Source organism: Aspergillus caelatus (genome assembly GCF_009193585.1).
Source record: "Aspergillus caelatus strain CBS 763.97 unplaced genomic scaffold BDV27scaffold_402, whole genome shotgun sequence".
Classification (NCBI taxonomy): Eukaryota; Fungi; Ascomycota; class Eurotiomycetes; order Eurotiales; family Aspergillaceae; genus Aspergillus; species Aspergillus caelatus.
The window spans coordinates 1-22,304 of record NW_022475665.1 but is presented as its reverse complement, the minus strand read 5'-3'; the positions used below and the strand labels follow the sequence as shown (position 1 = coordinate 22,304).

General features: G+C 47.6%; 8 protein-coding genes and 1 non-coding gene across 9 annotated transcripts; 4 read left to right on the top strand and 5 right to left on the bottom strand.

Annotated features, from left to right (window-relative positions):
* Nucleotides 1-4,796: 4,796 nt before the first annotated feature.
* On the top strand, nucleotides 4,797-6,744 carry BDV27DRAFT_80307 (uncharacterized protein). The gene is made up of 3 exons (XM_032077636.1): nucleotides 4,797-5,710; nucleotides 5,794-6,278; nucleotides 6,337-6,744. Exons 1-3 carry the CDS (start codon nucleotides 5,232-5,234, stop codon nucleotides 6,453-6,455), a joined length of 1,083 nt encoding a protein of 360 aa, XP_031920859.1. The 5' UTR covers nucleotides 4,797-5,231; the 3' UTR covers nucleotides 6,456-6,744.
* Nucleotides 6,745-7,216: 472 nt separating this feature from the next.
* Nucleotides 7,217-11,060, bottom strand: BDV27DRAFT_170153 (MDR family MFS transporter; the record flags this gene model as incomplete). Its single annotated transcript, XM_032075220.1, has 6 exons — nucleotides 10,138-11,060; nucleotides 10,044-10,069; nucleotides 9,031-9,965; nucleotides 8,885-8,981; nucleotides 7,366-7,376; nucleotides 7,217-7,255 (listed from the first exon to the last, which is right to left on the bottom strand). The coding sequence occupies exons 1-6, from the start codon at nucleotides 10,689-10,691 to the stop codon at nucleotides 7,217-7,219; spliced, it is 1,662 nt and encodes a 553-aa protein (XP_031920858.1). The 5' UTR covers nucleotides 10,692-11,060.
* BDV27DRAFT_t238 lies at nucleotides 8,232-8,339 on the bottom strand. The gene has a single exon. It is a non-coding gene; the product is annotated as a tRNA-Ile (tRNA).
* A 307-nt stretch (nucleotides 11,061-11,367) lies between the features above and the next one.
* Nucleotides 11,368-12,651, top strand: BDV27DRAFT_170149 (Zn(II)2Cys6 transcription factor domain-containing protein; the record flags this gene model as incomplete). The annotated part of the gene is made up of 3 exons (XM_032075219.1): nucleotides 11,368-11,436; nucleotides 11,551-12,217; nucleotides 12,251-12,651. The coding sequence occupies 3 exons, from the start codon at nucleotides 11,368-11,370 to the stop codon at nucleotides 12,649-12,651; spliced, it is 1,137 nt and encodes a 378-aa protein (XP_031920857.1).
* A 168-nt stretch (nucleotides 12,652-12,819) lies between these two features.
* BDV27DRAFT_170147 (alpha/beta hydrolase) lies at nucleotides 12,820-14,041 on the bottom strand (the record flags this gene model as incomplete). The annotated part of the gene is made up of 2 exons (XM_032075218.1): nucleotides 12,820-13,720; nucleotides 13,784-14,041. 2 exons carry the CDS (start codon nucleotides 14,039-14,041, stop codon nucleotides 12,851-12,853), a joined length of 1,128 nt encoding a protein of 375 aa, XP_031920856.1. The 3' UTR covers nucleotides 12,820-12,850.
* A 572-nt stretch (nucleotides 14,042-14,613) lies between these two features.
* BDV27DRAFT_151045 (uncharacterized protein) lies at nucleotides 14,614-15,930 on the top strand (the record flags this gene model as incomplete). The annotated part of the gene is made up of 4 exons (XM_032071321.1): nucleotides 14,614-14,915; nucleotides 14,985-15,169; nucleotides 15,334-15,415; nucleotides 15,504-15,930. The coding sequence occupies 4 exons, from the start codon at nucleotides 14,614-14,616 to the stop codon at nucleotides 15,928-15,930; spliced, it is 996 nt and encodes a 331-aa protein (XP_031920855.1).
* A 1,441-nt stretch (nucleotides 15,931-17,371) lies between these two features.
* Nucleotides 17,372-18,137, top strand: BDV27DRAFT_164204 (DUF3455 domain-containing protein; the record flags this gene model as incomplete). Its single annotated transcript, XM_032073660.1, has 2 exons — nucleotides 17,372-17,977; nucleotides 18,030-18,137. The coding sequence occupies 2 exons, from the start codon at nucleotides 17,372-17,374 to the stop codon at nucleotides 18,135-18,137; spliced, it is 714 nt and encodes a 237-aa protein (XP_031920854.1).
* A 225-nt stretch (nucleotides 18,138-18,362) lies between these two features.
* Nucleotides 18,363-19,514, bottom strand: BDV27DRAFT_170143 (Ldh family oxidoreductase). Its single transcript, XM_032075217.1, has one exon. It carries the CDS (start codon nucleotides 19,455-19,457, stop codon nucleotides 18,393-18,395), a length of 1,065 nt encoding a protein of 354 aa, XP_031920853.1. The 5' UTR covers nucleotides 19,458-19,514; the 3' UTR covers nucleotides 18,363-18,392.
* A 714-nt stretch (nucleotides 19,515-20,228) lies between these two features.
* BDV27DRAFT_138707 (MFS transporter) lies at nucleotides 20,229-22,223 on the bottom strand. The gene has a single exon (XM_032069301.1). The coding sequence runs from the start codon at nucleotides 22,033-22,035 to the stop codon at nucleotides 20,377-20,379; it is 1,659 nt and encodes a 552-aa protein (XP_031920852.1). The 5' UTR covers nucleotides 22,036-22,223; the 3' UTR covers nucleotides 20,229-20,376.
* Between the last annotated feature and the right edge of the window lie 81 nt (nucleotides 22,224-22,304).

Genomic DNA, 22,304 nt, shown 5'->3' with positions numbered 1-22,304 from the left:
TTCTTGGTTCGTTCTGGTTGTCAATCCGGATCGACTACAATTTGCGATCTTATCCCTACTACGCACAGTACATACAAAATAGGGTCGTCCCAACTACGAAAGCCATAGATGTAACCACCCTTTGCGTACTCCATAGATAATGGATCCGAGCACCATCTCGGAGATGTTCTCCAGCCTATGAAGTCCTGACTCGCTCATCCCTCACGATAAACCCATGCAAGCGGACTGAGCGACAGGGGAGAAAAAAAAAAAAACATAAATTAGTGGATCCTTGCATCGACAGTGATCCGCTTCTTCTTCGCTTGGGGAACATCGATGTGGACGGACAGGAGAAACTTTAACTAATCTAGTCGATGAGTTGTACCTATCAGATTGGGCGTCTGCTAAGACACCCTGGTCGAGTGGTTGCAGGTGTCAATTTCAATTTTTCTTTTTTATTTTATTTTATTTATTTATTTATTTTTTTTTTGGTTCGGGGACTTGCTTTATCCACCTGACATGTTGTTTCCTTTTGAACTGGAGGTGAGGAAGTGTGGGTTGTGGGTTTAGTTTCTTGAGTGTTATATTATGATATGATATGTTTGACGGGAGAGACTATTGATCATGAAGAAATAGTTATGGTCTAGTGGTATGTATAATAGATTAATTTGGTGATTTTCCAATTTTCTCTACCCTTTTGATTTAAATTTTTTAGTTTCTGTACACTTGGTTCACTGTGTATGAGAGTTCAAGAAAAGTCAAGATGTCAACCAAGGTTGGTTGTGGCAAAAGCGGGAAAAGATGGAAATCCTCCCCGCTTGTCGGAGTTACGCCGAAAAATATCCAGACAGGTTCCCAAACTGCACGCAATGGATTATTTCCCGAACGCTGGGGATCTTCAAGATAGCATTTGCGATTTGCAGTAGCTGCAGATTTTCCTGGAGCTATGCCTTGTGATTGTCGATGATTGTCTTTGCTTTTCCGATCTTCTAAATCTAGGATCATCTATCTATATGTTTTGATGTTGTGTGGGTTTATAGAGAGGCCTTTAAGTATATGGTAAAAAGTAAGTAGGGAATAGTTAGTTGTATCGGATTCTTTTCCAGTCCACATGGATGATAACAATATATCCCGCTGGACCGCCGGCAATCTACCGACCGGGTATTCCCCTACATGATTGATTTTACTTTTCGATCGCAGCCACTGTACTAAGGTTCCGTGGTCGAGCGCGTGTATCCTCGGTCCGTGGGAGAAAGGAACAAGATGTTGCAACGCATTGATCGCAACCTCGGTGTGGAGTTGAATGCCATTATTCTAGGAGCTTTGTCCTATCGTGCAGGATGTCACCGTCAACTTTTTTTTTCGAGTACTACGTACTCGAGGTTGTAGGGACCCATTAGCGAACGAACTAGGAAAACTCTCCACATCGACGTCAGAGCGGGAAGAGAAAATCCACTAGCGGTGCCAGCCAAGTGACGATGCTAGAACACATCACACGCAACTTGACATCCGCTTTCTATCTAGAAAGAAGTATAGTGGGTGTGGGCTTGCAGATGGTATCATCGGTAAGTGGCTTGGGATGGTGCCTCTTCCATCACTGTACGTAAGGACGTATGTATGCTGTATGTGGCATGTATGTACAATGACGCGCCGTTCATCCTCGGGCATTTCACCACGAGGGATGAGATTGGAGCGCAATCCTTTACAATATCAATAGATTGATGAACAGGCGGGAAGAGCATGATCTCTGCAGAACGAGTGTCGGGTGTAACGCTTTGTGTCTGTGATGTCGTCATTGTGCAGAGAATATACTATTGTATACTCTTCTTATGCTCATTCGTGTTTTAATTTAATTTTCGTTGTTGTTCGCTCCCCCTCTTTTGCTTCAATCGCTCAACGCTTGTACATATGGAGTATATCCCGAATGGATTCACGTATTTGAACAAAGTTCATGTGTGTGTGTGTGTGTGTGTGTGTGCGTGTGTCCGTGTCCGAAGACCACCTCACCTCCGAGACTTAACTTACTCCATGGATGGTTGTCCATATGCATGTGGATTCCATAAATGATAACGTACCATACCTCAAGAGACTACTACCCTATCCAACTGTTTTACCTATTTGGTCTATCACCTTCTGCTCCCCTCAACTTTCCCCTCCCCCTCGATTCACTCCAGCATCGTATAAGCAAGGCAGAACCACCACATCGACGCATGTAGACAGTATGCATGTATGCATGTATGTATGTACATGTTATCAAAAGAATGGAGTACGCGGCCGGCATTTGCAGCATGAATTGCACAGAACCATGAGGAAAAAAAGGAATGTTTGTCAAAGCTCCTAACAGCTATGCAGCTCTCTGTATGCACGTGCTCCATACCGAAGGATGGACATGCCACTACAGGATCTCGCAGGCTGGCTTTTTTTTTTTTTTTATCGTAGCCTCAGAAAGTCAAACCGTAAAAGTAAAAGTAGGGTAAAGTTACCAGAAACAGGTGGGATGGTGTGCGAATCAGAGGCCCTCGAGGGAGTATTACCGGTATTACCGCCGTCACTGCAGCCCGCAGCACACTGCAGGTTGCCAGGAGGCCAACTCACCATCCTCCCCGAGCAAACGGGCCAATCGCTGTGCGCGAAGGATCGGGACTGGAGTCTTGGCCTTTACTGGACTTTTGTGCTGGTCTGCTGAGGAATGCGCACTGGGATTATTCACTTTTTTATTTATTCTTTCTTTAATGTTTCTATGGATTTGTATTTTATTGTTATTTCTGATGTCATTGCAGTTTTCATATTAAGAGATTGTTCTTTCTAGTTTATTGTATCTAGTATCTTTGTACTCCGGAGTATACATCTATCTTAAAGGACAACGCAGTACGGCTCGGTATTTTTCGGGAGGCTTGAAAGATTCCCACCTTCGATGGGCTGGGAATGGAAGAACCCGACAGAGTAGTCCGTATAGAGTAAAAAAGAGAAAAAGGGACAGAAAACCAAGCAATCAGCGCAAAGGAAGTGGAGTTTCAAACCAACGAGGATCCACTAAACCAGCACTACTTTCTCACTGGGAGCTTTTTTATCTCCAGTCGGCCAGCGAGAAAGTCTCCCCCACGGAACGGGTATACCCTTTGACGCATCTTTGTGATCTCCCTCTTCCCCGCTACCTTGAAACACACCCAACTCCCAAGGGCTCACGGCGAACCTTGGTCGCTGCATCTAAGCTCAAGTCTTGGCGTTGCCTGCGCCAGTGGAATTTTTTACAATTTTCTGACCCTTTCTGACTTTCTGCCCACGCTTTCCTGCTTTAGTGCTGGTTGCCCCCTCCAGACACACTACTTACTAGAGACACGGCACAAACTGTCTCCCCCGCCGCCGCCGCCCCCCTTTACACTAAACATTCAACATTGGCTGTGAGGGAGCTTTCTTCCCTAGTCGTGCTAGTCGTCAACATCTCTTGTGTTCAGCCCACCGCCCCTGATGATTATTCGCGTACACTCTTCCTCACACACCACACACTCTGCACAGACGACAAGACACACGGAAGTACTATGTGACATACGGTGTACGTACGCGTGTAGTCGGACTCCATACCTCTCTGCCTCCTGAGAGGGCATCCGTAGTTTTAGCCAGCGCTTTTTCGACTCCATATGTCTTTTACTTCACTTTCTCTGCGGAAAACCCACATCGATTCCCTCCTTTTTTTTTTTTTTTTTTTTTAACTCATCATATTTTATTTTATTTTTGATTCTCTTTCCTTTTGGCTCCATCCTGCATGGCTAACCAAATATCACCGACACCTTTTATTAGATAGGACTAGAGTCGTGATGTTATTGCAGCTTACGCACAGCCTATAGATTTCAATCGAAAAAGGAAAGAATAAGAATGATTCTACTATAGTTTTCCGATGCCGGAGTTTCAGATGTTTCCCCTACCCCTCCCACTCTCCCCTGCTTTTACTCAGATTAAGTGGGAGTCTTGGGGTTGGTTAATTTATCGCGATTTGTCATGGATCTTACTTTTGAAACAATTGTCGTATAATTCTCAAGCCTAATTTTTTTTTTTCGTCCGTCTCTTTAAGATTATCTTAATGATTAAACGCTATTACAATGAGGATTATGTTGTTCATGTTGAAAACGATGAAATTTGCCCATGGGTAAAAATAGAAAATAAGCAATTGGGTTTTTTGGTTTTAATTTCCCGTGAAATTAGGGTGTTAGACTTTTTGGAGTGATGAGGGAAATGAATTTTTTCCTATAATTCGAGATTATAGAGAGTGGGTGTGATGATTGGAGATGTGTAGAAAATAATATTTAATGAATAAAAAAAATTAAAATAAAATAAGCAAATTCTTAGATAGTAAGATAACCACTTTCCCCTCTCTCTCACCCAGAGAAGAAAAGAAAAATAAGAGAGAAAAAGAAAAGAAAAATTCAAACCACAAAATCCAAAAATCCAAAACCAAGGAAAGCCAAAAAAGACCCATCGAAACCTTGAGGGTCACCCGAGGAACTGGTTCCTATTTGGAGATTGAGAAAAGCCCACACTGGCTTTGGGACTAAAAAAGCAATTAATATTAATTCCTCTTTTTTTGAATTAAAAAATTAGAAAAATAATATTTATTATTATTATTATAAAAAAAAAATATTTTTTTTTTAACACTGGCGCCGTTTCGAAGCCTAAGCGGCCCAGAGTAACGATCTGCAACCGTCTCCGACGGGACGTCGTCAGTGGCACTAAAGCCCATCACCAACACGGCAACGACAGGGCTTCCTTTCGTCCCTGCGCTCCATCACTCATGCTGCGATCCTGTATTTGCTCATAAGCTTCGCCGATCCCCTTCGGGCCCTTCCCCAGACTGTCTTTCATTCTTCCTGTCTGTCGGGTTTCAGGGCCTTTCTTTTACTCTGTCTCTGGATCTATTTGTTCCTTGCTCCCTCCCGCGAAAGATTGTCATTATTTACTTCTACTTCTACCATCGACTCCCTTCTTCTCTCTACCTCTGCGCTGATCAGTCTCAATTGATCTTCACCCTTCTTACTCCCCTTTCTTCCTCTTCCATATCGTGCCCCTCACCGTACCTGTCAATCATACACACACGCTTCTCCTTCTGTTCTACTTGGTTGCGATCATCGTGCCCTTGATCGTCCTTATCACCTACGTTGGTTTGAATTGCTGAGGGGATATCGGATCCTCCACGGCAACACCAATCGCGCAACAGCAAAACAAGCTGAGAGATTATCTCCGTGACAAGACTATCCTCCATGACTATGGTTATTGAAAACCAGAACCGCCAATACGGCGGTATGGGCTTTGACAATGTTTACCAACATAATATGCCACACCACAACACGCCGCAGTTCACTGACCCGTGGACCGCTGCTCACACTACGTCGCATTCGACACCCCCTGTCTACGCGACATCCATGGCATCCAACCCAATCCTGAACCACCCCAAGCAGGAGGAAGTGAGCCGCCCGTCCCCTCTCTCCATGCCCTACTCGAGCATTCCCGTCTCCGCGCCCTCGATGGTCACCAGCAGCACCTATTCGACTACACCTGCAACCAGCTACCCAGCACCGGAAGTGATGGGTCTGCACCACGATCTGCCTCGCACGTCTTTCGAACAGGCTCCTGCCTACACGACTGCTTCGTCCATGAGCAGTTTCGCGCCGCCCAGCTATGCACCTCTCAGCTACGCCCCATCTTTGCACCACCCGGATAGTCGTCGGATATCTCATGCGTAAGAGGCCCTCCCCAGCCACAAGACTTTTTTGCGCGTCTTGGGAATTTGGAACTGTGCGCTTACACTTTTCTCATTTACAGTGATCCCCGTGCCAGCCAATCACAGCCTTCTTCGGCTCCTACCTACGGTGACGCTCTCGACGCCAGTCGCGGAATGGTTGCGCTCAGCCAGGACTTGACTCCCCGTAACATTTATGCTCGCAACACCCGGGGCTCTGCAGATTCTTATGGATTCCCTTCTACACACTCCTCTGGTTCTTCCATCTCCTCCGGTGGCAGCTACCCATACTACAGCGCTTCAGTCGCATCCGTCGAGTCTTCTGTGACCGACTACAGCTCCACGACTTCCGAGTCCTACGAGAACGGACACCTGTCGCGGACTCTCCCTCGCCCATCGAACCTCCTGACTGGTAGCGCTCCCCCGGGACCCCAGTCCATGATGAGCCAGTTCAGTTCGAAAATGCCCTCCAACACTCAGAAGAAGCACAAGTGCAAGGTGTGCGACAAGCGCTTCACCCGCCCATCGTCTTTGCAGACCCACATGTACAGTCACACTGGTGAAAAACGTAAGTTCTTGGAAATCCCGGTATGGCACGCAAGCGATACTAATGATTTGGGTTATAGCTTTCGCCTGTGATGTAGAGGGCTGTGGTCGACACTTTTCCGTTGTTTCCAACCTTCGTCGGCACAAGAAGGTTCACAAGGGCGAGAAGGAAGGCGCCTCGGGTGAGGATGAAGAATAAGCACGTCTCATCCTCGCTCGGCCTTCTTTTCTACTACCCTTCCCAGAGCCTTGTCCTTGCGCAAAGCAACGAAGTGTTTCGGATCGAGATACTCAACGGACTGCGCTGCGCAACCTTCTTTTCTTTTGGAATGGGTTTACCCCTTGTACAACAACTTCAATTTTCTTGACTTCTCTTCTTTTATGTCTCCGTGATAACCGGAGAATTGATACCCCTTTTTATTTATCGCTTTTCATTTTATCATGGATCGGCAGGACACGGCACAAGGGCAACGGGAATTCGCAATGATGTCTCTTTATTCCCCACGTTATGACCATAGAGGTACTGGTTGTTTTCCGGATGGTGATTTTACTTCTTTCTCTCGCTTAGACTAGGGTTTTGGTTTTTCTTTTCTTTTGACATGAATCTTCAGATACCAACTGGGTTGTGACATGTTTGACTTCTTTTCTGCGTTTCCGTGGCATCGCTTATTTGGGATCCGGAAAATATGCGCAGCGGGCAATCGTTTTCTTTTCTTTTCTTTGTCCGATTTTTTTTTTTTTTTTAGAGCATTACTTTTCTTTGCTTTCCATTGGTGATGCTACGACCAGTAGCTGATTTGGCTCGGGTTTTTACATATCGGGTGAAATTGAACGTGAAGGAACTGATACCCGTTGCAATTGAGCGGAGCATATATGGAATGGAATGTTGGGGGTTCATGTTTGGTTTGGATTTCAGCATAGACACGATGTGTCATCTACGGTCGCTACTACTATACCATATTATTGTCTAATACAGATTCGATCTGAAATCACGATTCCCTTATCCCTATAAATATTTTGTTAGGTATAGGTACATTCAGATACCACAAACAAAATTCAAATCCAATAAAAAGAGAAAGAAACCCGAGAAAGCATGATGATCCACATACTTGGCCTTGTCCTGTAAAGCAGACCTACACGAGTCAGCATACCAACAGTATTTTACTCCGTACACCGGAGTACATTGATTCATGTCAAGAATGTATGTCCCGTTACCGAAAAATGTCAGCCACCGCCCATACTACAGTAGTACTCCGTACATACACCTTCAATAATAAACTAACTAGACTGGATATGCTCAACCACAGTCAACAATCACAGTAAGATTTTCGATCTTTAAAGGTACGACTAGTGAAGTAGAATCCACTATCCGGATGCGCTGCTCTTGTATTCTAGGCTGCTTTACTAGGACTTGCTTGATATGATATCTAGCAAGCGTCATTGATCTCGATATGTCAATGATTTACTTCCCCCGCAAGACTGAGTAGAAGGGTATACCGACCCTAGAGGCCTTTCTTTGATGTCTTTAGTACATGTATGGTTAGTTTGAACCTCTATAGGTTCTGGTTCTGGTGGGTATATGTTCGGGTTGACATATTAGGGGATGTAGAATGAATGGACTATGGACTCACTGTGTGATGTCCGAAGTCAGATTGTAGCTATGTATGTCTAACTACAGAAATGCTATTGCTTTCCTACTAGATGGCATGTATATAGATACACTGACGGAACTAGATAAACATCCTCCAGACAAGCATATGTACAAGCATCATCAACTATGTATGTCCATTCTATTATTAGCCACCCATACGACGTAGAACTTCACCAATGAAGACCAAGACAACCCAAGCAAGAACTAAGACTCAAATACCAGACCCCTAAACCCCACCATCCTTCCCCTTTCGGGGTATGTACAGTATGTATGTATATGTCACTACGGGCCCCAAAGAGAAAGAAGAAAGAAAAAAAAAAGACATGCTCCTTGAGGGAGTCGAACCCTCGACTTCAGCTAGTCGGCATGCGGAGTCCGAGAACACGGAGTTACCACATAAGAGCCACGCCATAACCACTAGGCCAAAGGAGCCGCATCTTACCCAGTGGCGAATCTTGTATGGCTTGTGTTTTCATTGTTTTACTTATTTTGCTTTGGTGAGGTATGTTGGATTGTGGGGGGCTTTTTGAGTGTTTGTGTGTGTTGGTTACTTGGGGAGTTTTGGGTAGTGTGATTTGTATTTTGATTGGGGTTCAGATTGGGATTGTGGGTTGGATTGGTTTGGTAGAGGTGGTGTGGGTTGCTCGCGGGATATGGGTATGTATGGGGGTTTAGAATTAGGGGGTTGTGTGTTTCTTTTTCTAGGGTTGGTCTGTTGGGTCGTAGAGTGGGAGTTGATTTGATTTGATTTGATTTGTTGGTTGTGGAGTGATAATATCTTTACATTGTTGTATCCTGTATCTAGTATATGCCTTTGGCTTCATGCTTGATGGGACATTGCAATGGTTATATCTTTCTGCTTGGATGGACTTGGTTTGAACCGCTCATATCAAGTCATAACTAGAGTTAATGCATCTCCATGGTCTGAGTAGCTGGAGTATTGTTAGTGGTATCCTCCGAGGAGTCACCACTATGACCATGCAGCCCCAAAACCGCCACCTCATGCTCCTCCGACAGATGATGAGCGCCAACAAAGAATCCAGCAACAAGACTGACTCCCGCAAAAGCAACATACTAACAATATAGTCAGCAGGCATCACCTATGTAGAAGAGAGAAACGAACCATAATCCACGTGGTCCGCAATGAGGCAAACACAGCCTGCCGGACCACTTCCCTCTGATCTGAGGGAAGTGTCCCAATCAGCTGTACATTGGCCGTGGCATTCGCACCTCCAAACTGACCAGCGAGCTCACCACCCAGAGATTGCACGAGCTTGGTACTTTCCTTCACCATCTGGTTCTGGAACACGACTCCCCCGATAACCACCGAGATTGCTGTCGACATAGTCCGCACGAACCCGATTGTAGCGGTAGCTGTAGCGGTGTTCTTGACGCCAACAATCGCCTGCAGAGCGAGCAGCGGCCCTTCGAAGTTCATGCCTATCCCTGTACCTGAGATAATCTGGAATCCGATGATCTTGCCCCAGTTTGCTGTTGCTTCTAGGTTGATGAGGAGTCCCACTCCGAGGGTTAACAGGCCAAGGCCGAGCCACATCGGGGGGATATATTGGCCTGTTTTCTGGATGAAGAGGCCCGTAAAGGCTCCTGAAAATGTGCAGGCGATGACGAAGGCTAAGAGATAGACGCCGGACATGATTGGGCTGGCGCCGAGGACGGCTTGGAAGTACAGCGGTAGGTAGTATGCCTCGCCCATGAAGATGAATCCGTGACAGAAGCAGACGACAAATGCGGCGATGCCGGACCGGTGCTGGAAGAGGGTTAGTGGTATTACTGGGTATTTGGCGAGTTTCCACTCGTTCAGGGCGAATAAACCCAGAACTACGATGCTGAAGATGATTAGGCAGATGACTGTTGCTGAGTCCCAGGGGTGTGTGACGCCGCCGAAGTCTAGGGCGAGGAGTAGCATGATGCTGCTGCCGATTACGAATAATGAGCCGATCCAGTCGACGGCCTTGAGACCGTCCCAGATTGGTGTGTGTGGGTTGTCGAGTTTGAGGGCTAACCAGAGCAATAGAAATGCAAGTCCCGTGATTGGTACTAGAGTAGCAGTATTGATCAGTTAGCGATCAGTCGGATATTATTACATTGGCGATAGATAAGCAGAGAATGCCATACAGTTGATCCAGAAGCACCATCTCCAGCTGTTGTGTGCCAATTGGTTAGTGTGTCAGGAACTCAGTCAAGACCTTCGAGTAGTAGTAGTACTTACGTTGCCTTCTCCGATAGCACGCCGCCCAATATAGGACCAATTCCGCTAGCTAAAGCCCAGTCTACGGACAGTAGACCAAAATATAGGCCCCGATCTCTCAGAGAGAATAAGTCGCAGACACAAATATTGACCAATGTCATCAGCGCTGCCGAACCCAGGCCTTGCATAACACGGCCAAACAGAAACAACGCCATTGTGTTGGCCACAGAGCAGATCAAACTTCCTGCAAAGAAGATTGCATTTCCGCAAAGCAGAAGTGGCTTCCTTCCCCATATGTCGGACAGTTTCCCCCACAAGGGAACGGAGGCGGTGTTAGCCAGTATGTAGGCACTGCCAATCCAAGTGTATCCTGAAGCTGAGTGGAAATGGCCAGCAATAGAGGGCAGGGAGGTAGTGACGATAGTGGCATCTAATGCAGCCACGAATGTTCCGGCGCAAAGACATGACATCACAATAGATGTCTGGAGGAGACTGCGACCAGGAGCACCGGTTGTAGTTTGAGCCTGGCTTGGGGCCGTTGTAGAACGCTGAGCAGTCTCTTTCGCCATGGTCATTATACTCGTTTTATGGCTTAGTTTGTTCTGCTTGTTGTCGTAGCGTCATTGAAAGACAAGTTTGCACTTCTGCTAGCTTTTTAGACTTGGGTTGCCCATGCAGTTTTGTTTTGCTCTGTATCCAACAGTTTGAACACGGTAGATTTGCCACAAAAAATAGCACCAGTATGCAGACACCAATTCTTAGAGTGGCTTTTGGCTCTCCGAGAGGAGCCGAGATGAGGTATAAGCTAGATGTTGGCTCAAAGCTGCGATGAGCCGTACGGAGAGAATAGGTCTGGCTCTTGCGGTGATTGTGTCAAGTATCTCTAGTTAGAGCTCTATCTTGAACAATAATATAAGAGAATTGAAAAGGGGATGATAGACGGGGTAATCATGGCGTTGCATTGTTTTCTGACAGAAGGCAGGTCGTTCTCGTTCTCGTTCTCGTATTCGTTGTCGTGTTACCCCAAGAGCTTGTCCGTCCATGACTACAATTTAGCAAACCATCGACCACACTCACATCAGTTTCTCGACCACGAAAATAAGACAAGAATTGGTAACGGTAGGCCGTGTTTCTCACACTCGTAGCTTAATACGCGTGATTGAAGTAAAGACAGCCCACCGAGCGTGGTCTATCTCTGCCACTACATGGCAGCACTTCCGGTGCCCGGGTCGTCGTTACATGGTCCTCAAGATGCCACCACGACGGTCGCACAAGAAATCACGAAATGGTTGCGATCAATGCAAAGAGAGGAGAGTAAAGGTACGAAATACCTATGTCCCGGCAATGCCCTGGTGCCTCTTAATATGGAACTCTTCCAAGATAACCTGTGGGTCCCATAAGCCCTGTATACATACCCTAACCTGTTCAAACTAGTGCGATGAGAAACATCCGATATGCTCCAATTGCACCTCTCGGGAGCTCATCTGTACCTATTTGAGGATCCCTATAGTCTCATCTCTGAGACGCACAGCTCATGCAGTGGCCGATCGCTCCCCAGACCCACCACACCAGGGACAACCGCAGTCAGAGAACCATGTCAAGCAGCCTATCAGCTCCGTAAGATCCGCCGAGCCAAGCTTTGACCTTCGTGATCTCGAACTCATGCACAAGTTCTCAACCGACACCTTCAAATGTCTATGCGGAGACCAGTCCGACATGGATGACTGGCAGGTTCTCATCCCCCAACAAGCATCTAAGCATATGTTCTTACTCCATGGCATCCTCGCATTAGCAGCCTTGCACGTAGCAGCCACAGCCACAGAATCCGCTTGTGTGCTGTCATATCTTGACACCGCGCTTCAATACCACAACAAATCATTCGCCCCATTCCGACAAGCACTCGACGCCCTCACCCCGCTAAACTGCGACGCAGTCTTCGCCCAGTCCGCCATAATAACCGTCATTGGCATCGCCCTGCCACGCCTTAACGCCCAGCATAGAGGCGAATGCTTCAGTATGATCGAGAACATGATCACCGTGTTCGAGCTCCTACAAGGCTCGACTAAGGTCTCCCGTATCAGTCGACCGTGGCTTAAAGCCAGTATGTTTTCTAAATACGACTTCTGGATGATAGGAACTGGAGACTTAGATTCCGAGAAGATTGTTGCTATAGAGAAACTAAGTCAATTGAATACCTGCATCGCTGGTGCCGAGCAAAGTGGTGCTAACCGTGAGGCAATTGACCTGTTACAATCTTGCTTTGCTAAGTTTGCTCGTTCGTCTCATCCGGTGGCTATTCTTGCTTGGTTGGTCTATACAAAGAAGGAATTTATTGATGGGATGCGGATGCGCCAACCGTTTCCGTTGTTGGTTTTGATGCATTGGGGTGTGCTGTTGAATGAGCTGGGGAGTCATTTCTGGTGGGCGAAGGGGTGTGGTCGGGATTTGGTAACTGAGTTGTTGGCTGAGATCAAAGGTGAAGACCCAGTATGGGAGCAGGCTTTGGAATGGCCACGGAAGATGATAGGAGCCTGAAGATTAATCAAAATCCTATGCCTTGCGAGGCATACATAGACTGAGCATGGTGCGACGCCATGCAGGTTCGAGTGTATTCATAAACGAAGGAATTATAATACATGATTATACGTTGGTGTGTTTTCTTAATTCACTGGTCCCGCCAGGATTCATTCAACTGGGTCAAGACTAGCCACATCAGTCCTTCTCAAGAGACCAGTTACTGGCGCTCAATCCACGTCTGGATGACCTCCGCGACCTGGTCACTGTTTTTCTCCATGAACACCATGTGACCGTTACCGTGGATGCCAATCTCACCCAACTGCAGATGTTCCGTGGGCACGCCAGCCTGGCGCAAGAACTTGACAGTGCACCAGTCATAGGGAGCATGGTAAGAAGACTCAGTGGTCAAGATCATAGTCGGCACCTTTTGCAGGTTAACAAGCTTGCGAGGCGCCGGGTGATCGGCTTGAATGACGCAAGGGGACTGCGCAGTGGAGTTGCTGGGGATAACCTGGCGCACAAGGTCCTTCTTGGGATCCGACACGGCGGGCTCAAAAGTAAGGGGAATGTCCGTGAGACCGTACGGACGAGAAGACGTGTTGCTGAAGACAGCCTCCTGGAAGGGAGGGCCGGTAGGTTCCAGGGACACGATGGCGTGGACAAGGTCCGGGCGTACATCAGTGATGATCCATGGCATAAGACCTCCTTGCGAGTGGGAGAGCAGAACCACCGGGCGACCGATAAGGTCCAGCAATGCCGCACCGGCCTCCTGCATGGTATACTGTTGACCGGTACTGGATCCAAAGAACTCCACAGTCGAGGCGTAGTAGGTGTCGAAAACGGGATCACCCATCATGCCAGTACCGTTCCACTGAGTGTGCAGCGCGGCCTGGGGCCAGAGCATGTAATGCTTCGCGGCTGTAAATCGCTGCTGCAAGATCTCAGCGCTGTAGGTTTTAAGGGTGCCATTACTTGGGAACCAGGGGCTGCGGCCACGGAAGGTCTGATCGATCAGGTAGCATTCGTAGCCTTGAGAGAGGAAGTAGGAAGCCCAGCCGCTTCCACCATCGGGCTTGTTCAGCCAGTTCTGTAGCCCCAGAGTTAGTCAAGCAGCCTTTTCTTTCCGCGGTTGGGACATTTTGAAGCTTACCGTGCCGGTTTGCGCTTGACCATGAATAAACACAACCGGGTGCTCCTTGGTCACTCCTTGCGTGGGAGTGAGTTTCTCCACATACATCTGATCAGTGAAGACATGTCCGCCTGAGTTGTCCTGCACATACTGGCCCCCGACGTACAGATAATTGCGGTGATAAGCTACCTCAGCATTGGAAACGATGGGGTTGTGCGCTACGGCATTGGTGCCGGTAATTGAGATCAAGATCCCTGCTAGAGCGCTACCAAACCGCATCTTGGCTGCTTCTGGAATATACAGTTGACAGGGATATGAAGAAAAAAAAAATATCAATCCGAGTTGGGAGAGAAGACGGGGGATCTTCGGCAGAGAGCAATCAGACCATCGGGTTGCCGGTGGAATAGTGGAGCTCCTCGTGTGGGCAGTGAGACACCGGTTCCGTCCCGTTTTACTATGAAAGGTAAGGTTAACTGAACATCTCCCTTTGGTGGGCCCTAAAATGTAAGTCATACAATTCCCCCTATATTAATTGTACTCTTATTGTAAAATGATTCGTTCAGAACTGTCCCAAGGCGGATGCAGACTTTGCTATAAGGAACTTAGCGCATACTCTCGAAGTGCGTACGAGAAGAACGGTCCCAGACTAACACTTCTAGCGAACCCTAAAAAATTAAGTTTTCGTATTGGAATCCTGAAACTGGGTCTCTGCACAGAGGTGTGTGAAAAATGGTGAAAAACCGAGGCCGACCGGGAGTTGCGATCTGTTCATATAGGATCGCACCAGGTTCGGCTGCCGAACTCGATCGCATTCGACACAGCCGACACGATGCTAAAGTCATAGAGCTACCATGGACGACGCGACTCTGGTGTCCCTATGGGTTCTCACCTGGTGTGCGGTCGGGTTAATCTCGATACGCTTGGTGATGCGGAAAATTCGTGGGAAAGCATTCGTCTTGGGTGATTATCTGTCGCTCTGTGCGATTCTCTGTGCATTGATCCGGCTGGCGCTCGTCCATGTCATTATTATCTGGGGCACGAATAACATGTCGCCTGGATTTCGATATTCGCACCACTTCACCCCGGAGGAGATCTACCGTCGAGAAACCGCGAGCAAGTTCACCTTGGTTAATCGAGTCTTCTACAACACATAGTACGCACTTGATTTTTTTTTATCTGTTGAACAAAACAGAACCCCGGCAGCTGACGCCAGGAATCTCAGTCTCTGGCTTCAGAAGTTCATCTTGCTCGACACGTACCGTCATTTGCTTCGAAACCTCAGCTGGGAACGCATAACCCTGGGCACATATGTCCTCATATTTGCGGCCACCTACGTGACAGTTCAGATTGTGACCTTCACGGAATGCGACCCTTTCGACCATTACTGGATTGTGCTGCCAGACCCTGGTGCGTGCGCCCCATTGCGTTGGACATCCGGGATCGCTCACTAACGAAGACCGATAGGACTCTGCTCTCAAGCACAGCTACAGCTGATTGTCCTAGGTGGGTACACACAAGTTGATGTTTTCTCCGGCAAAGAGGGAGGCTAATAACTTGTGGGGCGACTATAGGCGTCCTAAACATCGTTACGGATCTGATGTTGATCGTTTTGCCGGTCCCACTATTGGTCAAGGTTAAACGGCCTTTAATGGAGTAAGAGCGCTCTTTGATCACGTCAAGGACTAAGTGCTTTAGGAACGGGTTCTTGTTAACCTCACCTACTGACCACTGCATCTATTAGGAAACTGCAACTCGCGGCCCTTTTCGCTGTTGGCTTTTTCATCGTCGTGATTACCGTTATCCGTCTTCCTCAAAATGCCCAGCATTCCACAGCGCAGGTGAATCGCACAACGTGGGCATCTGTGGAGCTTTTTGCGGCGGCAATCGTGGCTAATGCCCCAGTTTTATACGGGTTCTACCGTGGAGAGCGGGAAGCATCTCGGTCAAGGACCACCGAAGGAACGACTCGGCAGCAGTCATCCCTAGGACGCGGAGGAACGGTCTCACGAGATCCAGAGTTGGAGATGCAACCAATACCAGGAGGCCACCTCCGACAAACTTCCATGCTCGGCTCTAAGCGTCGCTCACGGCCCATGCACGGCTATACGGAACTCGATGAGGGCAGCAGTGGCCATCTGGTTAAAGAGGCTAAGGATGACGAGATTTAACGACGCCCCTGTACTACTGCAGAAATGTTTGGTACTCAGGATAGTGCAGCCTTTAGAGGAGGGGGTGTGTCTTATGCTATTGGCTATTAACAACACATTGTAATGACATATTATCAACTAATAATTAGATACCAGCTCAACTGAGCTTTGATACCCTTTCAGACGGTGGAGTGCTAGATAACGTTATTCACGAATATATTCACTGAGGTTCACCGAACATACTATTCTTCTGACATGCAAAAGTTTTGACTGGTGTCATGAGGCATATACACTGTAACACCTAGCTATGCAGGTCAGTGAAAGTAGAAGCCCATAGGGTTGTGCCGTGCATCGATGAAACTCCGATGACTATCCTAGTCTGGTGACTTGTCTCTATCTCATGACCTGTTGTTAGAGAATATCCTACCTAAAGCGCTCCTTACACACTTGTCACTCAATTCCTGTCTTAGTTGATTGAGATGAATTAGGTACGTTTTATCGAATGTCGAGCATCACCTCATACGGGAGTTCACTTTCACTAAGCGCCCAGCAACAACAAATTTCCATCTCTCCGAGACTACATAGATAGGTAATTGTATCAATTTAATCCATGACACGTGTCGATGTACGGGCGCTTAACAACCGTATGCGGTTGGTTATGTCTCCGGCATATTTAATCATCTTGGCCACCATTCCAACTCTTCATTGTGCCCCTTAATGGCTTTGCAGTGCATAAACTTTATTATCAACCGGAATGGTGAGGCACATTTCCCTCGAGGTCTCATGTGCGGCTGTTTATCCTTTATGAATTCTATACAAAGACCAGGATCCGGCGGCTAATTCTGCTACCCGTAGCCCTCATACTTACAATGTAACAAATTAAAAACAAGGAAACATCGTCGAAACGATACCGAAGGTTTCAATTATTTGAGCTAAAGGGGTTTAATAGATATTCAAAGTACAAAAACCTACAAAGAGCCAAAAAGGTTGTTATCCTCACCGAGCGGCTGTAGCAGATGCGGTGTCTTCAGATTAGCCTTGAAGGATTTCTGGTTTGGTAACCTATTCGAGAGTGAGGGTCTATGTAAGGAGGCAGTGTACATATCCAACAGGTTCTATCAAATTCTTGCCTCTCTATGGAACAGTATTTTTGTAAAGCTTCTCACCACAGTACTATCAAAGTAGAAGTCCCGCCAAGGCATAAACTGTGAACTCATTCACAATTACTTTGTAAGGGATCTAAGAGGGTTATGGAATGGTAATTATGAGTGAGTTGGATGTGTTAAGCGGCCAGAGTGAATCCCCAAACACAGAAACACTATATATAAGATGAGTATATCTCCTGCAATCCATGTCCCATACAATTTTCCTACACTGTCAAACCCTGGGTCCTTCTCCACAAGCCTCAATATCCTGACTGTTACTTCCCTCTTCCTCCACGTTAATCAACACTTCATCCAATATGTTGCTCACCAACTTACTCCTCTTCTGTCTTGCCATAATCCATGCCGAAGCCTTACCCTCCCTCCCCGACCTCGCCACTACGTTCTCCCAGATCTCCTTCTATCTCGACAACGCCCACGTTTCCAACTGCTCTCTCGCCAAAACTAGCCTCCCGCCTCATAGATCGCTCCCTGGGCCCAGCCCAGACCTCCATCTCAAATACGTGACGGTGGGCCGAGGAACCCAAAACTACACTTGCCAAGAAGACTCCAACACTACAGCGTCCCAGGCAGCGGGAGCCGTTGCAACGTTGCTCGATGTTTCCTGCTTGGCTGCATTTAATCCAGCACTTCTTCACAACTTCACCCCAGTTGTGAGAGCAGTAAACTCAGAGACACTACCATTCCTTGCCCTGCTTGGCAGTCAGCTCTCCTCGTCAGCTACAAAGTTCATCTTGGGAAAACATGAGTTTAATGCTGCTGGCCAGCCAGTTTTTGATCTGCAACTTGCTGGTGGGAGTGACTGGATGGCAACTAAAAAGAATGCTAGTAGTGGAGCACCTGACGATAACACTGCTAACGTGCCTTGGTTGAAGCTTACCTCGGTCAATGGAACTGGCATCACAGTAAGTTGGGTATGTTTTGTCATTTGTAAATTGATGCTGATATGTTTCTCAGGAAGTTTACCGCCTGCATACTGTGGGAGGTCAGCCTCCAACTAATTGCCAAAATCGTAAGGGTACGTTTCAGGTGGAATATGCGGCCGAGTATTGGTTTTACGGTTGATGAATTACCTTTGGTTGGTTCTTGCTTCACTGGTTTTGTGTTATGAAGGTTCTGGCTTTGCTATTCTATGTGCTGTACGTCATTTATCCTTGCTTACTGTTCGTCGCCAGTCGTTTGTACCACTTGATTCGTTATTATGCTACTATTCTGGTATTTTTTGGATGACCAGGAAACTATATCTTCATTAAAAATCCTAAAAATAGCCAGTTATGATGCTACAGACATGAAAGACCGTGCAATATAAGCCCAAGCAGTCTATGACACGACAAGATGCTCCACCCCGACCTTATCCGCCTCCTTATTCAAAGCGTCAATTTCAGCCTGAACAAAAGGAATCCCCGACTTCACTCTCTCCTCACGCGTAATCTGTTCAATCTCCCCGGGATAGTAAATCCGGTCCACGCCAGCCATCTTCTCAGATCCGACCACTCTCTGATAAAGATAATCCATACGCTCCTTGAAGTCGTCCAATCCCATAAACAAATCCGGCTTAATAGCCACCAAGAAATGGCCCACGTCTGCAGGCTTCGACGGATCATAAGGGCCCGTAACATGCCCAGCAAACGCGGACCCCGACAAAACCCCAGAAAACACATCCATCATAACCGCCAACGCCGACCCCTTGGGACCGCCCATCGGCAACATAACGCCCTCCAACGCGCGATTCGGATCGTCTGTCTGCCTCCCCTCCCCATCCAACGCCCAATCAGTAGGGATCTTCTCCCCGCGCCGGGCAGCCTTATAAATCTTGCCCCGCGCCGCAATCGAAGGCGCCATATCCAGAATAAACGGCTTCTCCTTCCCAGCCGGCGCCCCACACGCCAAAGGCGAAACCCCCATCAACTTCTCCCTCCCGCCCCAAACCGGCAACGCAGGCGACGAGTTCGTAAACACAAGACTCATCATCCCCGCATCCAACGCCTGCTGCACTATCCACGCCGACATGCCAAAATGATTCGAGTGCTTGACAGACACGAACCCGATGCCATATTCGCGCGCCATCTCAATCGCCCGCGCCATCCCCATGTGCGCCGCCACGAACCCGAACCCATTCTGTCCGTCTATTTGTGCAACAACAGGTGTGATCTGGTTCAGGGCTGGCTGGGCCTTGGCCTCTAGCACGCCCTGCCGGATCCGTTCCATGTATGAGGGGATCCGGTTTATGCCGTGGGTGTCTACGCCCCGAAGGTCGGCTTGTACCAGGCATTTGCTGATTATCGTGGCGTTTTCGAGCGGCACGCCGTTTGCTGTGAGGACTTTTGTGGTGAAGGATTCTGCATCCCCTGCGGCGATGTGTTTCTTTTCTTGTTGGGGGTCCATTTTATTATGGGCTTTTGTCCCTTTGAGTACAATGGAATTGATTGTAGTGGGTTTTGATTGAGGTGCATTGGTTTGAAGATTGGGTTATGTATAGTTATTGGTCGTGTATGGTGATTATATAGTCATGGCTTTTCCTTCGGCTGTTCCGCTTTCGGATCTGCCCCGCGTCTCTTTTTTGGGGGGAGATTTACGGATCTTGTCCGAGATGCGGAGAACATCCGCTTCGAACCTTAGTCATATGGTAAGTTACATTTTTTTACTTTATATTTCTCTCTCTTTTATTCCTGCATGATTGTTGGATATAAGGAGTGAGGGACGTTAATTGGACGAGAGGTAACGTGTTTGGCTAATTGAAGATGGTATATATCGCTGTCTGGGAGATATAGAAGTTTATGATGCTCTGCCCTTGTCAGCAAAATATATATCGAGCACCTGGTAAGGTTGATGTAAATATGTTGGACAGTCTGCATCAATTTTAGATTTATATGGGGGTATTCACGATGGCATAAATATATACTAGGTACGCTTTGCAATGATTCCATGATGGACAATTAGTAAAACCTCCGGGAGATTGAAGTATATCAGAGTCCTATCTTCATGGCACTCGGCACTACACAACGGTAACCTCCATTATTTTCTGAGCAAGTACCGGATATATATGTTCCAGGTCTTTTCGATATCCATTATGTTGATGCCTTGCCTTGTGACGAGAAACACTGCAAAACGCTCTGTAGAAGAAAAAGTAAGAAGAAGACTGAAGCATGCCATGATATCTAACTATTCATTTGGTCTAATCTAAACTTTTGTCTAAGTATGATCTCTAGCTCTATATACATATGTGCAAACAACTTTTATACGCCTGTACAATTATTAACGTAGTCTTGAGAGGCCAGCTCTTGTCGGCAGATATGACAGCTGCTTATCTCGTTTCTGCAGTAGACTTCTCACTCGCCTGCACGGCCGGCTGCTTGGTCTCTGTGTTGGTACTGTTTGCCGCATTCTCTTGCAACTTTTGCATGTATTGAAACGATTCAGCGGAATACTTGCACCGCTTGCGAATACCGGCACCATAGCGGTAAAACAAAAAGGGAGCGGGCGTGCACAGCAGCGACAGAAATGCAGGAATAGACGGCCCCCAATGGATACCGACGCCGTCGTAGATGTATCCCGTAATAAGGGGAAAGACGGCGCCGAATATCGATCGGAGGATGGTGTTGGCAGCCAGCACAGACGCTGCGTAGATGGTGTACGAGTCGATCAGGTAGTTCATGACGCCGAGATAAATGAGGATGACGCCAAAGCCGAATGGTGCCGTGCCGATGATACTCACGATCCAGTGGATAGAAGGGTAGTCCGTCCAGGCGAACCAGAACTGGCTAATCGGGATGGCTACAGCACCGACCATGCACTGGAGGAGTCGGGCTTCTGGGGGTGCAAAGCCGCCGAGTCGGTCCTGGATCTTTATAAAGTGCATGTTGGCGGGGATAGTGAAGATGATGCCTATTATCATGCCAATCATGATTCCGAGGAAGGCTAGGCCGCCAACTCCGGGGTTCCAGCCTCGACCCTGCTCATATACAATGGGGAATCCGGCGAAGAACATATATAGTGTACCGTAGATGATGGCGATATAAATGGCGAAGAGGAGGACAATAGGCTCTGTGAAAAGCAGTACCAATGGTCTGGAGAGGGACCTCCTAAGCAAGGCACTAAGCGCCACTTTGCCTTTGTCAAGCTCAATCTTGCTACGGTAGACCTTGCCTGTGACGTGGGACAGGCGCTCAGCGCGTTGTCGTAATAGAAGAGGTGCGTAGGTCTCCGGAACTGCGAGGGCCATCATGATCCATACGAGTCCTCCAGAAGCAGCTAGAAAGCCTTCCACCCATCTCCAGCCAGCGTTCATACTCAGGAACCCGCCGATGATTGGACCGAGGGCAGGCCCTAAGAAGGGTGCAGCAGCATACAAACTGAGCGCTAAACCACGCTGGCGAGCTGTAAACATATCAGATATTGTGCCTCCAGCATTGGTCAACGGTGCAGATCCAAACGCGCCTGCGAAGAAGCGCAGGATCACTAGTGACCAGATATTCTGAGTGCCGGCACAGCCAGCTGAAAATGCAGCCATGGCCAGAAAGCTGGCAAAGAAGGGTCTCTGGCGTCCGAAGACTTCACTAATGGGTGCCCACAGTAAGGGACCCACTGCGAACCCTAGGACAAACAGTGATAATCCCAGGGTCGCTACCTCCGTGCTGACGTCGAATGATGTAACAATACTCCCCACACTGCCGCTGTATGCGGACGATGTCAAGGCGACAATCATTGTTGAAAACGCGACGACCAGGGTGATGGTCAATTTCCTGGAAAAATCGAAGAGCTGGGGATTGCGGGAGTCGTTTGGGATCCAGGACACGACATATGGATCCTCCTCCGTTCCTGAACCGGGGTAGTCAAAGTGGAGGACATCGTGGGTGATGGCACCTTGATCGATGAGCATGCGGAAATATGGGATCTTGCGTCGGTACACCCCCGGCGGGAGGACCTTTTCGTTCGGATTGCTTTCTATGTCACCGGCTGTCATTTTGTGCTTATATATCACGAATAATTAATTCAAAGGTGATATCTTGGACAAAAGTCATGCGATTGTCAGGGATATCAAGATAGATTAGGTAAACAAGAACACATGTAAAGCCAGAGAATGTGAGAAGATATTCTACATTGGTAACAGGTCGTAGGTAGAAGTAGATGGCTTCTTTGATGGGAAGTGAGTAATCGCCTCCATTTCAGTGGGGGGTCTCTAGTATTACTAGTAGTGTCTTATCAATGCAACACAAACAGGCCAAAAAAAAA

Excerpts from the sequence above, each read along its gene's own strand:
- BDV27DRAFT_138707 (XM_032069301.1), bottom strand. The coding sequence starts at position 22,035 with ATGACAGCCGGTGACATAGAAAGCAATCCGAACGAAAAGGTCCTCCCG.
- BDV27DRAFT_80307 (XM_032077636.1), top strand. The coding sequence starts at position 5,232 with ATGACTATGGTTATTGAAAACCAGAACCGCCAATACGGCGGTATGGGC. Across the intron at positions 5,711-5,793 it reads AGTCGTCGGATATCTCATGC|TGATCCCCGTGCCAGCCAAT; the intron begins GTAAGAGGCCCT and ends TCTCATTTACAG. Across the intron at positions 6,279-6,336 it reads CAGTCACACTGGTGAAAAAC|CTTTCGCCTGTGATGTAGAG; the intron begins GTAAGTTCTTGG and ends TTTGGGTTATAG.
- BDV27DRAFT_170143 (XM_032075217.1), bottom strand. The coding sequence starts at position 19,457 with ATGGACCCCCAACAAGAAAAGAAACACATCGCCGCAGGGGATGCAGAA.